Source organism: Haliotis cracherodii, unplaced genomic scaffold (assembly GCF_022045235.1).
Source record: "Haliotis cracherodii isolate W230 unplaced genomic scaffold, xgHalCrac1.p SCAF_4, whole genome shotgun sequence".
Lineage (NCBI taxonomy): Eukaryota > Metazoa > Mollusca > Gastropoda > Lepetellida > Haliotidae > Haliotis > Haliotis cracherodii.
Window position 1 is genome coordinate 3000456 of NW_027266297.1, and position 17616 is coordinate 3018071.

Here is a 17616-nt window from a genome sequence, read left to right on the forward strand (position 1 = left end):
GTCAGTTCCTTATAAGAAATGTTTGTTATAAACATACTTTACTGTATGATGGTTTTTTTAAATTATATTTCTGATATATATACATATATAGGTGTTGGAGGATAATTATTCAGCCAATGCTTCAAAGCACATTTTTCTCTGTGAAAAGGTGAAAAGAGGACCTGAATAAACCATTTCTTACAGTACAATTTACTCAGGTCAACAAGCATGTCCATCAAACAATAGTGTTTATTTACAGTGTTATATGAAAACAAATTATTTTAAAAAAATAACCCCAAACCCCCATCCATCGTCACCATCTGAGAAATTGTCAGTCACTCCCAGAGGAAGAGATTGGTTTGTAGACTAGGAGATAAAGAAAGTGTTGAATGGATCCATTCTTTATTAATTTCACGTTTCTAATTAATATGAATTATTAATTGCCTAGAAATACTATGTGTAATCAATCCTGGCAATATTCTAGGTAATCCACTGTAAGGTTTGTGTTGATGGTAGTGTATGTTATTAATGAGATGCATGTGTTGCTATAGATACGAAATGGGGAGCGATGAAGTTTATCATCCACATCTTCCAGGTCTTATCTGTTGTCAGAGATGGAAACATGTCTACCTCCCCACTCATGTTTGCCATGCCATGTGTTTCCTGAACCTTGTCATTCACAGAAGTGTCAAGAAGGACAGAAAATTCAATGATATAAATGATTTCAATGGATTTATCAAAAAGGACAAGATCAGATTTGTTGGTCTTGATACGTCTGAGGCTGTTTATGTTCCTATTCATGTGGACCTCTGTGTCGAAACCGCAAGCATGGCGAAGAAGTAATAAAATGATCAAGCCACTCCATCATATTGCTTAAGATTATGTGTTTGTACCAAAGCTGGGCATCCACTAACAATGTGTTGGACAGTCTTTTTACATTTATTGCATGTTAATCTACATTTCTTATTTACATTTTGATGCAAAATCACACATTGACGGTTTAGAATGGGAAGTGGTTGGTCCTGAGCAGCAAACAGAAAGCCTTCCAGGCCAGCCGACTTAACCCAAGTGAAAGACTGCCGGGTTGCTGATCTTCTCAACACACTGCACATAATTAGGACTATTATTATTGAAAAGCATGTTGGATGATCATTTTTTATGTCTTTCCCAATAAAGTACAATTTGATGGATATTAACTAGCAAAGATAGTTAGTGATATGTCATACACACTGGGTGCTCAAAGGTTGCGATGACATAAACTAGCCAATAGTGCAATACTTGTGTTGCATGCAGTAGAGTAGCTATAATGTGTTGTGTACTGGTAACCATGGGCTGGTTTAACTTCTATACCTCTGTCATGTGTGGGATGAATTATTTGTGTGGTTAACAAGCGTTCATTATTAGATCTTTTAATGTTGTACCTTTATATTTTATTAGAAAAAACATTCAAAGTATTTTTAGTTTATCGACTGTGTTTTTTTACTCCTGTCGTTCAAACTTGAATCTGTGAAACAAAAGATATAGAATAGTGTCACACCATTAGACATGGTAAAGATCTTTTCAAGTATCTTGATCTGTAGCTATGGACTGGTGTCAATATATGTACATTCTTCACAGGTACAAGGTCGTTAAGGTGCAACAGATCTAGTGTATTGATTTGTTTGTATGTTGCCTTTGAGATAAGGAATGTCTTACCCTGACTACCAACTAGATCATGAAGATTCATAAGGCAACAAAAACACAATTATTGGGGAAATTATTATCGTAGTGCTGTAGTTTTCATAGAAACACTTTTCCGGGGTTCAAATTCCTTGTATTTTAGTGAAGATTAATAATTAGGTTGCAGTGCTTAGTGAGCACACGTAAATCTCATATTTGTTTAACATCCGTACCTTGTGACACTGTGTATTATCATATACGGAAAAAAGTATTTTCGATTTGATGATTGAGTGGTTTTTACTCCAGTCAGTGGAACTTGAATCTGATGGCACATGATCCTGTGGTATTGTTCACAAATCAAGCAAAGTTATGCAACGTTTGTTGCGGAGAGTAATGGGATGGATGACGTCGTGACTCTTAGAGTTTCTAGGGCTTCAATCCTGCCCCATACTGAAGCATGTATAGCACATGGTATCTCCTTTGGCAACTTACTTTGTTCAATATCTGCCTCTATTTACCCATCTATGAATGGGTACCCGGTAGGATGAGATGGTTATGTGACGGGTAACCTTCTTGCACCACTCAAGGCAGGCAGCTCTGGTTGTATACTTCCTTGGGAGCTGAGAACGAAATCGAGTGCATACTCATCAATTTACAGAGGTAATATTAACATAGTGCTTTTAACATGCCACCGTGTGGTGTGGAAATATGCGCATTATAAGTGGCCTATTATTATTATTATTATTATTATTATTATTATTATTATTATTATTATTATTATTATTGTTGTTGTTGTAGGGGCACACCAAAACATTTTTACGTCTTGTGACCTTTGGTACGCTGGAAGAAACATACATCATGATACATTAATACCACTGTGTTCAGTTCAAGGCGTATGTGTACATTCAGTGTCAACTGAATCGCATGAAGCATGGATGTGTGGCTGGACTGTTCTCATGATGTGTGTCATCAAGTAACCTAATTTATTTATTTGTTTATTTGTTGTTTAAAGCCACACTCAACAATATTCCAGCTACATGATGGCTGGCTGTAAATAATCGAGTCTGGACCAAATAATCCAATGATTCAATCATGAGCATCGATCCATGCAATCAGGATACGATGACATGCATCAACCAAGTCAGTGAGCCTGACCACCAGATCCCGCTAGTCGCCTCTTACGACAAGCATTGTCACCTTTTACAGCAAGTATGGGTTGCTGAAGACCTAGTCTACCCTGGATCTTCACGGGTCAAGTAACCAAGTGATTTGCTTCAAACATGTACCATTAGTTTTCATCTGTAGATACAACAGGGTTATAATATGATGTGCAATTGGGTCATTGGTATGGGGACTTGGATAAATATCTCATCATTAATGTATGATGGCCTTACATGTAACTGGGACACCTAGACCTGGACTTGACACTGTTGTGTTGACATTGGCAAGGGTTTTTGGATCGCGGCTAATTAGTTTGTGGTTGTTCAATATTTGTTTGATTTGGTGAATTATCATGATCATGTACACCATAGCAAATATAACCTGAGGTCGGATAGGGACAGCAGTGTGTTGATTTGCTTGGTAGACACGATGATGACCAGGACTGACTGGGACTGAATAACCTAGGCATGTATTTAATATATTACATATATTCATGGTTATTATACAAACACATTGAGCATGATAAGTTGCAACTCTTTGATTTTTATAATGCTTTGGTGTTTTCTGATGGGAACAAATAGATTACTACAAATGGTGAAAGGAGTCAACAGTAGGACTCCAGTCTTAGGTAGGAGTTTGATCCATGGTAGATCTTGGATCCATGGTAGAACTCAGATCCATGGTAGGACATAGATCAATGGTAGGACATAGATCCATGGAAGGACATAGATCCATGGTAGGACATAGATCCATGGTAGAACTCAGATCCAAGGTAGAACTCAGATCCATGGTAGAACTCAGATCTATGGTAGGACTCAGATCCATGGTAGAACTCAGATCAATGGTAGGACATAGATCAATGGTAGGACAGAGATCTATGGTAGGACATAGATCAATGGTAGGACATAGATCCATGGTAGAACTCAGATCAATGGTAGGACATAGATCAATGGTAGGACATAGATCAATGGTAGGATAGAGATCAATGGTAGGACATAGATCCATGGTAGAACTCAGATCCATGGTAGGACATAGATCCATGGTAGAACTCAGATCCATGGTAGGACTCAGATCCATGGTAGAACTCAGATCAATGGTAGGACATAGATCAATGGTAGGACAGAGATCTATGGTAGGACATAGATCCATGGTAGGACTCAGATCCAATGTAGGACATAGATCAATGGTAGGACATAGATCAATGGTAGGGCATAGATCCTTGGTAGAACTTGGATCCATGGTAGAACTTGGATCCATGGTAGAACTCAGATCCATGGTAGGACATAGATCAATGGTAGGACAGAGATCCATGGTAGAACTCAGATCCACAATAGGACAGAGATCCATGGTAGGACTTGGATCCATGGTAGGACTCAGAACAACAATAAGACAGAGATCCATGGTAGAACTTAACACAGCTGTTGGACTGGGTATATTGTAAATTGTACACCTAAAACTGCTCTGAGAGGTTCTCCAAGATTAATCCTTTCTGATCTTGCCAAAGGCTTTTAAATTGATCAGTATTTGTTTTTACTTGGTAGATTTTTGTCTTGGTCTATGAGTTTTTCCCCCAAATAAAATAGTCTGTTTCACAGTTAATGTCCCACTCCACAATGTATAAAAATAGCTCTGTGACCAGCGATCTGTGATTCAGGCTCAACGGGAGCAGCTAAGCTACTCTTCCTGATCTTCCAAGCAAGCAATTGTCATCAGTAAAACAATAAATGGCTCAGTTGTTGTTCAGGGATTGTTCATCACGTCGTCTACATCACCTCCACCACCCCCTCCACATCACCTCCACCACCCCCTCAGGACATTCCCCATTGTTCATCATGTCCTCCACATCACCTCCACCACCCCCTCAGGACATTCCCCATTGTTCACCACGTCCTCCACATCACCTCCACACCCCCTCAGGACATTCCCCATTGTTCACCACGTCCTCCACATCACCTCCACCACCCCTTCAGGACATTCCCCATTGTTCACCACGTCCTCCACATCACCTCCTCCACCCCCTTGGGACATTCCCCATTGTTTACCACGTCCTCCACATCACCTCCACCACCCCCTCAGGACATTCCCCATTGTTCACCACGTCCTCCACATTACCTCCTCCACCCCGTCAAGACATTCCCCATTGTTCACCACGTCCTCCACATCACCTCCACCACCTTCTCAGGACATTCCCCATTGTTCACCACGTCCTCCACATCACCTCCTCCACCCCCTCAGGACATTCCCCATTGTTTACCACGTCCTCTACATCACCTCAACCACTCCCTAGGGACATTCCCCATTGTTCACCACGTCCTCCCCATCACCTCCACCACCCCCTCAGGACATTCCCCATTGTTTACCACGTCCTCCACATCACCTCCACCACTCCCTCAGGACATTCCCCATTGTTCACCACCCCCCTCCACATCACCTCCTCCACCCCATCAGGACATTCCCCATTGTTTACCACGTCCTCTACATCACCTCCACCACTCCCTCAGGACATTCCCCATTGTTCACCACGTCCTCCACATCACCTCCTCCACCCCCTCAGGACATTCCCCATTGTTTACCACGTCCTCCTCATCACCTCCACCACCCCCTCAGGACATTCCCCATTGTTCACCACGTCCTCCACATCACCTCCTCCACCCCATCAGGACATTCCCCATTGTTCACCACGTCCTCCCCATCACCTCCACCACCCCCTCAGGACATTCCCCATTGTTTACCACGTCCTCCACATCACCTCCACCACTCCCTCAGGACATTCCCCATTGTTCACCACCCCCTCCACATCACCTCCTCCACCCCATCAGGACATTCCCCATTGTTTACCACGTCCTCTACATCACCTCCACCACTCCCTCAGGACATTCCCCATTGTTCACCACGTCCTCCACATCACCTCCTCCACCCCCTCAGGACATTCCCCATTGTTTACCACGTCCTCCACATCACCTCCACCACCCCCTCAGGACATTCCCCATTGTTCACCACGTCCTCTACATCACCTCCTCCACCCCATCTGGACATTCCCCATTGTTCACCACGTCCTCTACATCACCTCCACCACTCCCTCCACATCACCTCCTCCACCCCCTCAGGACATTCCCCATTGTTCACCACGTCCTCCACATCACCTCCACCACCCCCTTAGGACATTCCCCATTGTTCACCACGTCCTCCACATCACCTCCTCCACCCCCTCAGGACATTCCCCATTGTTCACCACGTCCTCCACATCACCTCCACCACCCCCTCAGGACATTCCCCATTGTTCACCACGTCCTCCACATCACCTCCACCACCCCCTCAGGACATTCCCCATTGTTCACCACGTCCTCCACATCACCTCCTCCACCCCCTCAGGATATTCCCCATTGTTCACCACGTCCTCTACATCACCTCCACCACCCCCTCCACATCACCTCCTCCACCCCCTCAGGACATTCCCCATTGTTCACCACGTCCTCCACATCACCTCCTCCACCCCCTCAGGACATTCCCCATTGTTCACCACGTCGTCCACATCACCTCCTCCACCCCCTCAGGACATTCCCCATTGTTCACCACGTCCTCTACATCACCTCCACCACGTCCTCCACATCACCTCCACCACCCCCTTGGGACATTCCCCATTGTTCACCACGTCCTCCACATCACCTCCTCCACCCCCTCAGGACATTCCCCATTGTTCACCACGTCCTCCACATCACCTCCACCACCCCTTCAGGACATTCCCCATTGTTCACCACGTCCTCCACATCACCTCCTCCACCCCCTCAGGACATTCCCCATTGTTCACCACGTCCTCCACATCACCTCCTCCACCCCCTCAGGACATTCCCCATTGTTCACCACGTCCTCTACATCACCTCCACCACCAAATCCACATCACCTCCTCCACCCCCTCAGGACATTCCCCATTGTTCACCACGTCCTCCACATCACCTCCACCACCCCCTCCACATCACCTCCACCACCCCCTCAGGACATTCCCCTTGCAGCTCCAGCCACAGGCTAATCAATGTTGTGTGAGTGCCAGTGCCACATGACACTGACATGACCCCCATGTGATCTGCTGGCCATGTTACCCACAGACACCTGTTCCCACCTTAGTAACCTGCCTCCGGTTCCGTAGAGCCAGCAACATCAGTGGCTGGTTGCTCTAATTAACACAGCCAGGTTAGTTACCTGTCTCTATTGATTTGGCGCGGCATCTGTGTCACCAAACAGACCAACTGTTTGCTTGTATAAATCTGTGTCTCCTTCTGCTTCCAGACTTGGAACAAGTGGCCCCTGGAGCTGGTCCTATGACATGTGGCAGAACTTCCCGGACGTCAAACCACCCATGTCAGGATTTAAGAGAGGCTTGCTTTTTGTGGTCATCAAGAATCATCTTATCTAACGTGACAAAAATGGCAAAATTATTCAATAACATATCTGTGGATTTTATGAATGAATAGGTATCAGTTTTGTTTTTTCGAAGTGAGGTTTATCAAATCCAAAATGGAATTCCTTGGAGCATAATGAAATTTCACCATGTCCATGGTAAAGCCATCGTCCTGTCTGATGACAGAAAGCAAGCGACAAGGTCTGAGGCCCATTTTTGTAATGGGCTAGTGTTCGGTGACCAGGCAATCAAGGTGGGCCAAAAGCTCTGCGTGGAACTCACCTGTGTTTCATCATGGAGTGGTGCTCTTCGGATCGGAGTCACCACAAACGACCCAAACAAGTTGATCCAGGCTGACCTCCCAAAATTTGCATTTCCTGATCTGCTGAAGAAGGAAGGCTACTGGGGTCGGTCAGTGAATGAGAACCTGACCGCATCCGGCACGCGTGTGACGTTCTATGTGACGACAGAGGGACATCTACAAGTGTTCATTAACAATGAACACAAGGGGGTGTACCTGTCACGACTACCCACCAACAGGACACTCTGGTTGTTCCTCGACATCTATGGCAACACAAAGGCAACAAAGTTTGTGACACCAGGTAGGTGAACACACAGCACACAGTTTGATGTCGCTATTGTCATTAACCTGTTCTGAAGACATGTCTGTTCATTAAAAATGTGCTCCAAAACGCAACCGGAGCCTATAGATCGCGCTTCACGTGCACTCAAGTTAGTTTAAAATAAAGAATATGTTCTTCAAAACACACCCGATGCATAACGATCGCATCGCCTGAACACACTAACGTATGGCTGTGACTGCACGTGAAATGTGAGGATGTGAGCAAATATAAGGCGGTAGCGCGCATCAGTTAGTTAGTTGGTCATAGTTCGCTAGAGAGCTGGTTAGAGTTCGCTGGATGGTTAGTTAGATGGTTAGTTAGATGGTTAGACAGTTAGACAGTTGGCCAGAGTTCGTTAGAGAGTTCGTTTGTTAGACATGGCGTTAGACAGTGTTAAGACTCCCTTAGGAGTAACTGTTAGAATTAGCATTTAGTTTCTTTCATTTGAGGTTGATTCATCTTTCCTTCATATAATAACAGGTAATCACGTTTAGTTCCTCATAGATCTTCATAGTTTTATAACAGGTTATCACGTTTAGTTCCTGGATACCACAAAAAGGTAAGTCATACAAATTTTACATTAGTTTTCATTTAAGTTAAACCACGCTCAAATATTCAGTTCCACTGCGCAACAAACCATATTGTCCAAATCTACAGCACATCATTGTTTCATAAACATTCCCTCCAGTAAACGTCACTAAATAATCACCAAATATGTAGGAAAATTTATCAAAATAATCTGTTCTACAAGACAAGAATTATTCACAACTTGTTCTTATTCACATGGAGAAATATTGAAATAGGAAAGTTTGCAAATGCCAAAGATAACTCTATTATGGAACAACACATACCACTAAAAATAAATAATTTTTTAATCTCGCAGCTACCTGTAAGCAGGAAAAATCATATCCGAGTGTACATTTACCACTATACAGGGGCGGTCGGGTAGCCTAGTGGTTAAAGCGTTCGCTCGTCACGCTGAAGACCTGGGTTTATTTCCTGATGTGGGTACATTGTGTGAAGCCACTTTCGGATGCCCCACCGTGATATTGCTGGAATATTGCTAAAAGCGGCATACTCACTCACTCACAATATAAGTGTAATACTCTTAAACTCTTTGTGCCGGGACATGATCTATGAACACTTTTGGATAGTGAATCGTGACACCATGTCACCAGCCCGGGACCCTCATGATCCTGCCATTAAACCCCAAATTATTACCGAAAGTCCCAAGGACCCCATAGACCAGGTAAATCCCTGCAGTGTGGAGCAAGTTAGCCCCACTCCCTGCAGAATATATCGGCCAGACAGCAGCAGTGCAGACATCGAACAGTCGGTCTTCACATCTGTTTACTCTGGGCTGGTTATTGCCCTCAATATTCATGTATTACCAGACCTCTCAAACTGATTATTAGTCAATAATAATCTGAGTTTTTTCTCATGGAACAACATAATGCACCTCAAGTGATGGAAGAGGTGATGGAGCTCTTTCGGCTGACGGGAAGAGAAGTTCCCAGGGCATATCATAGACTTTGTTTTTCAATAATTTTTTATATTTGTACTGTGCAAATAATACAAGGTAAAAGTTGAAATCTACAATGAAAAAGAATAACCTACCAATGAGACACCAATTGACATTTGATCATACGTCATAGGCCACCTTGGCTGTAGCCCCGTTTTTGCCTGAGATGGTTTTGAAAAATGTGAGACAGGCTTTGAACTGCAGCACAGCAAACTTAATATACAGAATTACTTTATCGATTAGATATATTGGCAATCAATAGTTGTTTTGAATGTCCTGATCGATCCATTAATGGATTGTACAATCAGTCTGTTTGTTGTTAGGTTTATGAAGAATGTGTGCATGGTGTTATTTCACACACACAATGGTATGAGATATGGTTACTTGCTGACCATTATCAGGATAATTACCAAATCTACATATTGAAGCATATTATTTTCAGGGAATTACCCATGTTTTGAAGACACACATCCCTCAGGTCTTTTACAGATGCAAAATATAGCTTGCTATATGCCTAAATATCAAGGGAGAATGTCGGGTGGGTCAGGATGTGGGTGCGGGAATTAGGTTTTTTTAGAGCAACCTACTTCATCCCAAACTGTTTCAAACAAATTATATATTTACTGAGAGCCATCTAACAATCTCTTCACTTTCACTATCAACACAAAATCTTTGACGTTTGGGTATTTCCTATTAATTTATTGATAATCTTGATTTCATGAAAATGCAGTTTTTAAGAACTAAAATAGAAAATTCAAACTAACTTTTCATTTTTTTCACCACCACCAACATTGGGCATATTTCTGAAGAACTGTTAATTTAGAACATTTTCCCACCCACCCTCCAGATATCAAATGGATGCTCCCTAAGAATGGACTGAAATACCCTGTAATCTACAGCCAAAGCGTATGCGTGGTGGAATAATTGAAACTAATAAACACTTGAAGCATGTACCGGTACAGGTGATATTTCTATTCTGATTTAATATACAATAAATGCTCAGACAGTCCATGCGTTATTTTCTTTGGAGAGCCTTATGCAAATGAGGGGATTTGAGAACACCCAGCTGATCTGTCCGAACACGAGATGAGCTGCGTATTTGCGTAAAATATGCATGAAATAAATTGAAATATGCAGACAAATCAAATATAAGCGTATCAAATTTAGCAACAAAAACTATAAATATGCTATTGAAATAAAATTAGTTCGTATATTATTACTATTAGACAAAATGATTGCGTATATATAACAACTGTTAGATAAAATGATTGTGTATATATAACAACTGTTAGACAAAATGATTGCGTATATATAACAACTGTTAGATGAAATGATTGTGTATATAACAACTGTTAGATAAAATGATTGTGTATATAACAACTGATAGATAAAATGATTGTGTATATATAACAACTGTTAGATAAAATGATTGTGTATATATAACAACTGTTAGATAAAATGATTGTGTATATATAACAACTGTTAGATAAAATGATTGCGTATATATAACAACTGTTAGATAAAATGATTGTGTATATATAACAACTGTTAGATAAAATGATTGCGTATATAACAACTGTTAGATAAAATGATTGTGTATATAACAACTGTTAGATAAAATGATTGCGTATATATAACAACTGTTAGATAAAATGATTGTGTATATATCACAACTGTTAGATAAAATGATTGTGTATATAACAACTGTTAGATGAAATGATTGTGTATCAGCTGATCGTGAAATTCACTTTCCGACAGTTACATTTGGAAAAGCTCCTGCGACAAACATACTGATAGATGCTATTTGAAAAGCACATCGTGCCTAGTCAGTGTACATGTTGTATCTAATTAGTTGTTGATTGGTAATTAAAACAATAGCACCTTTCTTACAGTGCTAGGTTTTGTAAACAAATAATGGCTTCCTGGAGAGGGAGCGGCATGCAGATACAGACAGAGATACTACTAGTCACATAGTTTTCAATGATTTACAGGGATTGCTATGAAACAGGTTTTAAGTAAAATACCCAGATGTCAAGAAACAGGTGGGTAAAAGGTTTTGGAATACCCTCTAAAAATTGTGGCTACCCAATCAAAATTTCCCCCCTGGGTAAAATACCCAAATAACAGATAGCTTATCTATAGCTCTGTATGATTAACATCAGGACCCGGCTTCCTCCACTTTCATTCTTATGTTTACAAAAAAGGTGACATCTGACTAGAACCTTGTGACCTTATTGCTACATGACAGGTTTGTTTTGTGCTGGAACGTGTAAAGGTCCTATAAATGTGAATTCTCCTTCCCACTCGGTGCCAGACTCTACCAGTCCTAAGCCTGTTGAAGTAAATTATTGATGAAATCAGAGCAGAGCTGAGTGCATACCTAGGCAACGTTAATCACCTTGATCAGTATGTATTCACGTACCTCATATGTGGCCCGTATTTATTTGGTTTCACAATCTTCAATATCTATAATGCCGACCTTCAAGGTTTAAGTAATTCAGTCTCATTGTATGCCATGATTTACAGTACCGCTGTGACCAGGAATTGTTGGGGTTGGATCTAAATTCCAAACTTGCTCAACGTGTGTTGGTTGTGCATGCCACAGTAAAATCAGGAATTCAAATGTTAGCTCTCCAGAATCAATGCCCATCTTGCAATGCCTGTCCTTTATTTATTTCTTACCATCTACTTGCCGTCTAAAATGTCTTAAATGTTACATAAAAGATCCAATGTGGATTTTACAAATTTCGCAGAACTCAGATTTGATTTTAAACATGCTAGCCATACAGGAGGGTTTTTACTCAACACACAAATGTGCATCCAGTACCCACAAATGTAAAGAATGGATGCAGAAAAAATAATCCCGTCCTAAGGGATGACAAGAATATTCATTGTACCTACAGTGTATCAAGAGCAGTTCATACATCAAGCATGACCACTGTCCACATGATCATATGCATAATTACACATGTAAACATACAGTACACGACACCAGTTCGCTACTTTACAGGACCTTCGTATTGCCTGCAACTGCAAGGACCCTTCAACATGTTCAAACTAATTTTGGGGTCTCATGGGCCCCCACTTTCGTAAGTCAAAGTCAAACCTTGACATTGTATTTGTCATTTTGCCAATGACCAGCAATTTTAGCCTGTATCATCACAAAGATATGATCATGTTGATTTTGTGGAACGTGTGAGTTGTGTGGAATAATACACAGCAACTTCTTGGGAGTATTGTGCTTTTGACCATTGTTCAGCACTGTACCAGACTACACAATTCATTTCGTCTTCTGCTGTGCAGAGATGCATCCCTTTGACACGCCAAAAAACCTATGATTGTGGGTTCGAATCCTGGTTCGTCCCGATTATGTTTCTAGGTTTTTCATCACCATACCCGTTCTCGTGGGTTTCACCGAACTGGTAAACGTCTGAGACCTGGGACCCATTCCACAAAGCGATCTTAGCGCTACGACTGTCTCAAATCAGTGTTAAAGAGTGGGAGTTACGACTGACTTAGCGCTAAGATGGCTTTGTGAAAAGGGGCCCTGCATCACTTAAGGCTTTCCTCCCACATTAAGCTGACACTCTGCGATTTAACTGGAATACTGTTAAAAGCAGCGTTAACCCAACTCACTCACTCACTCACTCACTCACTCACTCACTCACTCACTCACTCACTCACTCACTCACTCTGATAAGCAGAAGTTGATGGGGACATGTTCTTATCCTGAATCCTGCAAGACATGTGCTCTTGTGACACATTCTAGGTCAGTCCATCACTGACAAGAAGGGCTGCAGCTGAATATCGCACACCAAAATCAAAATTTTTTTTGAATATGATGACACCATTGTAAACTGTTATCAACTGAATCTCAGGGCATACTGGATATTTGATCGAACAATCTCATTACAATTGGAGCATTGTCCATATTCACCATGTTTGCCTTGCTTTCATGCCGCGATCCATCAAGACCTGATGTCACATTGATTGCCCAATCAAAATAAATGAAGAATATTTTTTTGCAGCCAATCAGATGTGAGCTTTCTAACATTTCATAAAGCAATTTGGCATACTTCCATCAAATCTTTATTCTTTGTACTTATGATGATAAAGATGCTATCAGACCTTGTCTACCCAAACATAGAATATATCGGTCACAATTAGGTCAGCAAGATCATATTTATATGTAACATGCTGGCCACATTGTATGACAACAAAGTTCTGTAACCTAAATAAATGCTGTAAGTAGATTACAGACTATTTTCTTATAGACCACCTCTGTGGTCTAGTGGTAGAGCATCCGCCCAGAGGGTGGAAGGTCCGGGGTTGGATCCCCGGCAGCGTCATACCAAAAGACGTTAAAAGATGGTACTTGTTGTTACCCTGTCTGGCGCTCGGCATTAAGGGGCTAAAACAAGGACTGGTCAGCTCGGAGTCAGTATACTGTGTCTGAGTTGGGTATTCATGTTAAACTGCGGCATGGTAACTCAGTGAGCTAGCACTATTAATCGGCATCAGTCCGGACTAGTAGCCACACAAACACACACACGTACATGCACGTAGCTATATAAGTGCAATAATCTTGGACACGACGTTAAACCCATTTCACCTCAACTCACCTACTTTCTTATAATAACCATTGTTTCTGCTTAACTTTGTCCACACAATACCTTCTTGTTAAGCTTCCATGCACAATCAGGGTAGAAACAATCTCTATGATGGCTGCTGGGTGCATGGACAGTACAATAGTCAGTAGCGCAATAAGGAAAAAAGGTTTTCCATTTATATGGACTGAGTTTCCTGTGTCAGAGAAAGCAGTGAATACATTAATAGTACAAGAAAGCCTTCATGCTAAGTATGAGTTGGTCTGTCCTGGTCTTTGTCATTGTCTTGTTACGATATCGATAATATCCATAATATTTTCTTTTTTTTTTATGTTTGCATCAAAGTTAGGTTGGGCGTGAGAAAATTAAAACAATATATACCATGAACGGGAAGGCCGTGATACTGCTTAATGCTTTTTTTCGGCATCACGTCAACAACTGCCAACATAGCAGCAATAATCTCTACCAAAGAAAATTTACATCTCCGGGGCAGGTGATGAGAAGTTGTTCAATTTTACATGTCATGACTCCAGCTGGTCCATGCTGCACTTGTTTTTTCTCTTGCACACTTTGATCGAATTCCTTTTATACCGCAACACGTATTGTTTCAATATAAGGTATCTTGATGTTTTCTTATTTTGTCTGGTATTTCTTGCATTTTGAAGGCTCACAAGTTGGATTAAAACACCTCCTCGGTTTTGGTTGAGCTCATGAAAAACTTGAGCTCATGAAAAGCCTTTAGGCCTTTCCCTTTCTTGCGGTTTTACATTTTCGGCCAAAACCGAGGAAGCGTGTTTTATCCCACAGATCAATTACACATAGAATTATTAAGCCTGAAGGACTTCATGTATATGAAAACAATCAACAATTACAAGAGAGTTCACTCTTGGAGACTTGCATTTGGAGCCAAGGAGTCCTGTAACTGATATTTTGTTAGCACAAAACTTAAAAATTGCATCTCTGGCCTCTTTACATTTTAAATAATATATGGTGATCCAACACGGACAGACTGTCTCATCATCAGCACTTGTGGGTATTGTTATCACTTCATCATAAAGACTGTCAAGTAGTTAACGATGAAGAAGCCCCGCATCCTATCTGATATAGAGCCCAGTAAGTATCAATCATGTTTCTTTGTACTCAACAGTCAAGGTTGTCTCAAAGACCGTTTCAAATTTGAAAAATATGGAAAATTTAAAAATGTTGATATGAAAGTTAACAAAATTTTGTACTCTTTCAAGTTTTGAACTTCAAGCATTGCCAGGGAGCCTATGTAAGTACTGGCGACGTATTGGGAATCATTGCATTGTTACTGAAGATGTATTGGTAGCACAACTGATCACAGTCTGTGTGGTCAGGAGAGCGTCAGTCAGTACACTGGCCAATTTGTCCATTGATTCTCCATCTGTCAGGAAATGCAACTCATTGGTCAATTAACAATCATCACACCACCACATTGTCCGTCGGGCACCGTCGGGCAGATCAAACCTCTGCCAACAACAATGCTCTGCCGTGTGATACGAGCTACGATGGGGGCCAGGAACATCCTGGTACATGATTATATCGTGTCGGTGACCTTCTAGTCTATTGATTCTGTGATGTTAATATTAATTTGTTTTACATTGATGGTTTTTAGGAGAGTAGCAGGGTAGTACTCAGGTGGGATTTGCAGTATTCCTAGCAATGTGTAGGTAAAAGACGGACTGACATTAAATTATCTGAGTGAGTGCGGGATTGCTGGGGATGGGGTTTCTTTGAGCTTGGCTTTTTGTTATTTTGTTAGAGGCAGACTATTTATGGGGCACTGCTTCATGAAATACAATTTTATTCCCTCTGAAAACAATGGATAATGGAGCCAATCCAGCATGTCCCAGAACAATTGAAAAAAACAACCTTAGGCAAAATAAAAATATTCCAATATTTTCTGTGGCTTTTTACCTTTTACCACATGAAGCTGACAGACTGTAATATGATGACCTACTGTTCACAGTGGTATTGAACCAAAGTCACTAACTCACTCACTCACTCACTCACTCACTCATCCACTCACTCACTCACTCACTCACTCACTCACTCATCCACTCACTCACTCATCCACTCACTCACTCACTCACTCATCCACTCACTCACTCACTCACTCACTCACTCACTCACTCATCCACTCACTCACTCACTCACTCACTATCACTTTGTTTACAATTATCTTCACCAAAAACACAAATAGGTTGTCAGAATTCAGATTGTAAATGTACCATTGTATTAATTCAACCATTAATAAATATAAAACAAAGAACTTTTCACTTGACAGAACATTGAATCTAGTGTTGGTAGTCGATGGATTGACGTCAGTTTTTCCAGATGAAATACACCCACATATTTTTGCCATGAAAGGCAAGTAGAACATCAACTGTGGTGTAGGTCATGGTTTTCACTGGCGGCTCTGACGTCCTTTCAGGAGGAATCAGTTTGTAAGTGCCAGTGATTTTGCCCTGAATTATTTACCCAAGATGTTGCTCAGGTGACAACTGATCATTCATGAAATGGGATCGGCTCCCAAAACAATATTTGTCTTGTCCGTTTTTGTAAACCACCTGATGGAAAAAAAGGCCTTCACAAGCTTATGGCCAGATCGTTTTGTCTTCTCTCATGGTGGAGACTCGTAAATCAAAGTGCTGCTTCCTAGGAAATACGAAATATATTCTTAAAAAAAATTCCTTTCTGAAATTTGTAATTAATTATATATTCGTTTGCAGTTTATAATATGAATTAATTCTAAACCTTTGTTGAGGTATAATTTTAATTAAATGGCTCAATGCCAAATGTTTTTATTTAGTCTTTTTTTACCCTTTGTGAGGAATCGATCCCAGTAAATCAGGCAACTCATTTTTCTTGTCCTTCCACCATTTCATCCTTTGTTCAGAATGCTCTAATCATGGTATTTGAAGATATAGAATAGCTGTTGCAATATTAGAAAACAACATTGTTGGACAAGTAATAAATGTCTATTCCTCATGTTACAGACAGATCTTACAAAAAAGACCAAGCTAGAGAATAAATATGTTTATCAAGTATTGCCATGAACAGAAATACAAGGCACTAATACTACCCATCTGTGAATGCCAGTGTCTTGAAAGAATGCAGTCGCTAGTCACAAAGGAAAGTCACTTTAATAGGTTACGCCACCTCAAATCATCCCGTGTCTCTCATGCTATTATGCCAGCCTTACCTGAATTGTTTCAGTCATGTTTATGTGTCTAAATATCAGCATGTAAGTGGGCATTGTACCAAATTACCTGGTTGAGGCTGGTCTTTGCTAAGTCGTGGCTGGTCTGGGTGAGTCGTGGCTGGTCTGAGCTAGTTATGGCTGGATCGGATGAGCCATGCTAGCTGCACATTGATCTTAAAATATTTTTTGCAATTGTGGGGTGGGCTGTGAATCCTGAGATGGCTAGCTTTACTCAACCAGTCCCAAAAGGGGTTGACTATTGCTTGAAGATGGACCTATGTCTGTGACGCTACTCTCCATACCCATGACCAATTCCCCACCATTGCATCTTCCCAAGGAAAGGGAGTTAATTGACTTTAAGAGTCCAGTTTCCACCCTTGCCGAACTAGGCTGGAACTTCTGGGCTCAGTCGTACCACAAGTGGCTATTACGAGTTATGTCCC

The 17616-nt window shown here is 41.3% G+C and overlaps 2 protein-coding genes across 2 annotated transcripts in view; both read left to right on the plus strand.

The window, feature by feature from the left end:
- The window catches only part of LOC139478928 (uncharacterized), a 58069-nt gene that overhangs the window by 6660 nt on the left and 33793 nt on the right, over positions 1 to 17616 (plus strand). The window contains exon 2 of the mRNA XM_071261621.1: positions 7084 to 7797. Within this exon, the coding sequence (XP_071117722.1) occupies positions 7332 to 7797 (466 nt within the window). The 5' untranslated portion in view covers positions 7084 to 7331. The remainder of the gene's footprint in view (positions 1 to 7083; positions 7798 to 17616) is intronic.
- On the plus strand, positions 3391 to 7210 carry LOC139478381 (uncharacterized). Its single transcript, XM_071260819.1, has 3 exons — positions 3391 to 3427; positions 4544 to 6836; positions 7084 to 7210. The coding sequence occupies exons 1-3, from the start codon at positions 3391 to 3393 to the stop codon at positions 7208 to 7210; spliced, it is 2457 nt and encodes an 818-aa protein (XP_071116920.1).

Excerpts from the sequence above, each read along its gene's own strand:
- LOC139478381 (XM_071260819.1), top strand. The coding sequence starts at position 3,391 with ATGGTGAAAGGAGTCAACAGTAGGACTCCAGTCTTAG. Across the intron at positions 3,428-4,543 it reads CAGTAGGACTCCAGTCTTAG|GGATTGTTCATCACGTCGTC; the intron begins GTAGGAGTTTGA and ends GTTGTTGTTCAG. Across the intron at positions 6,837-7,083 it reads CACAGGCTAATCAATGTTGT|ACTTGGAACAAGTGGCCCCT; the intron begins GTGAGTGCCAGT and ends TTCTGCTTCCAG.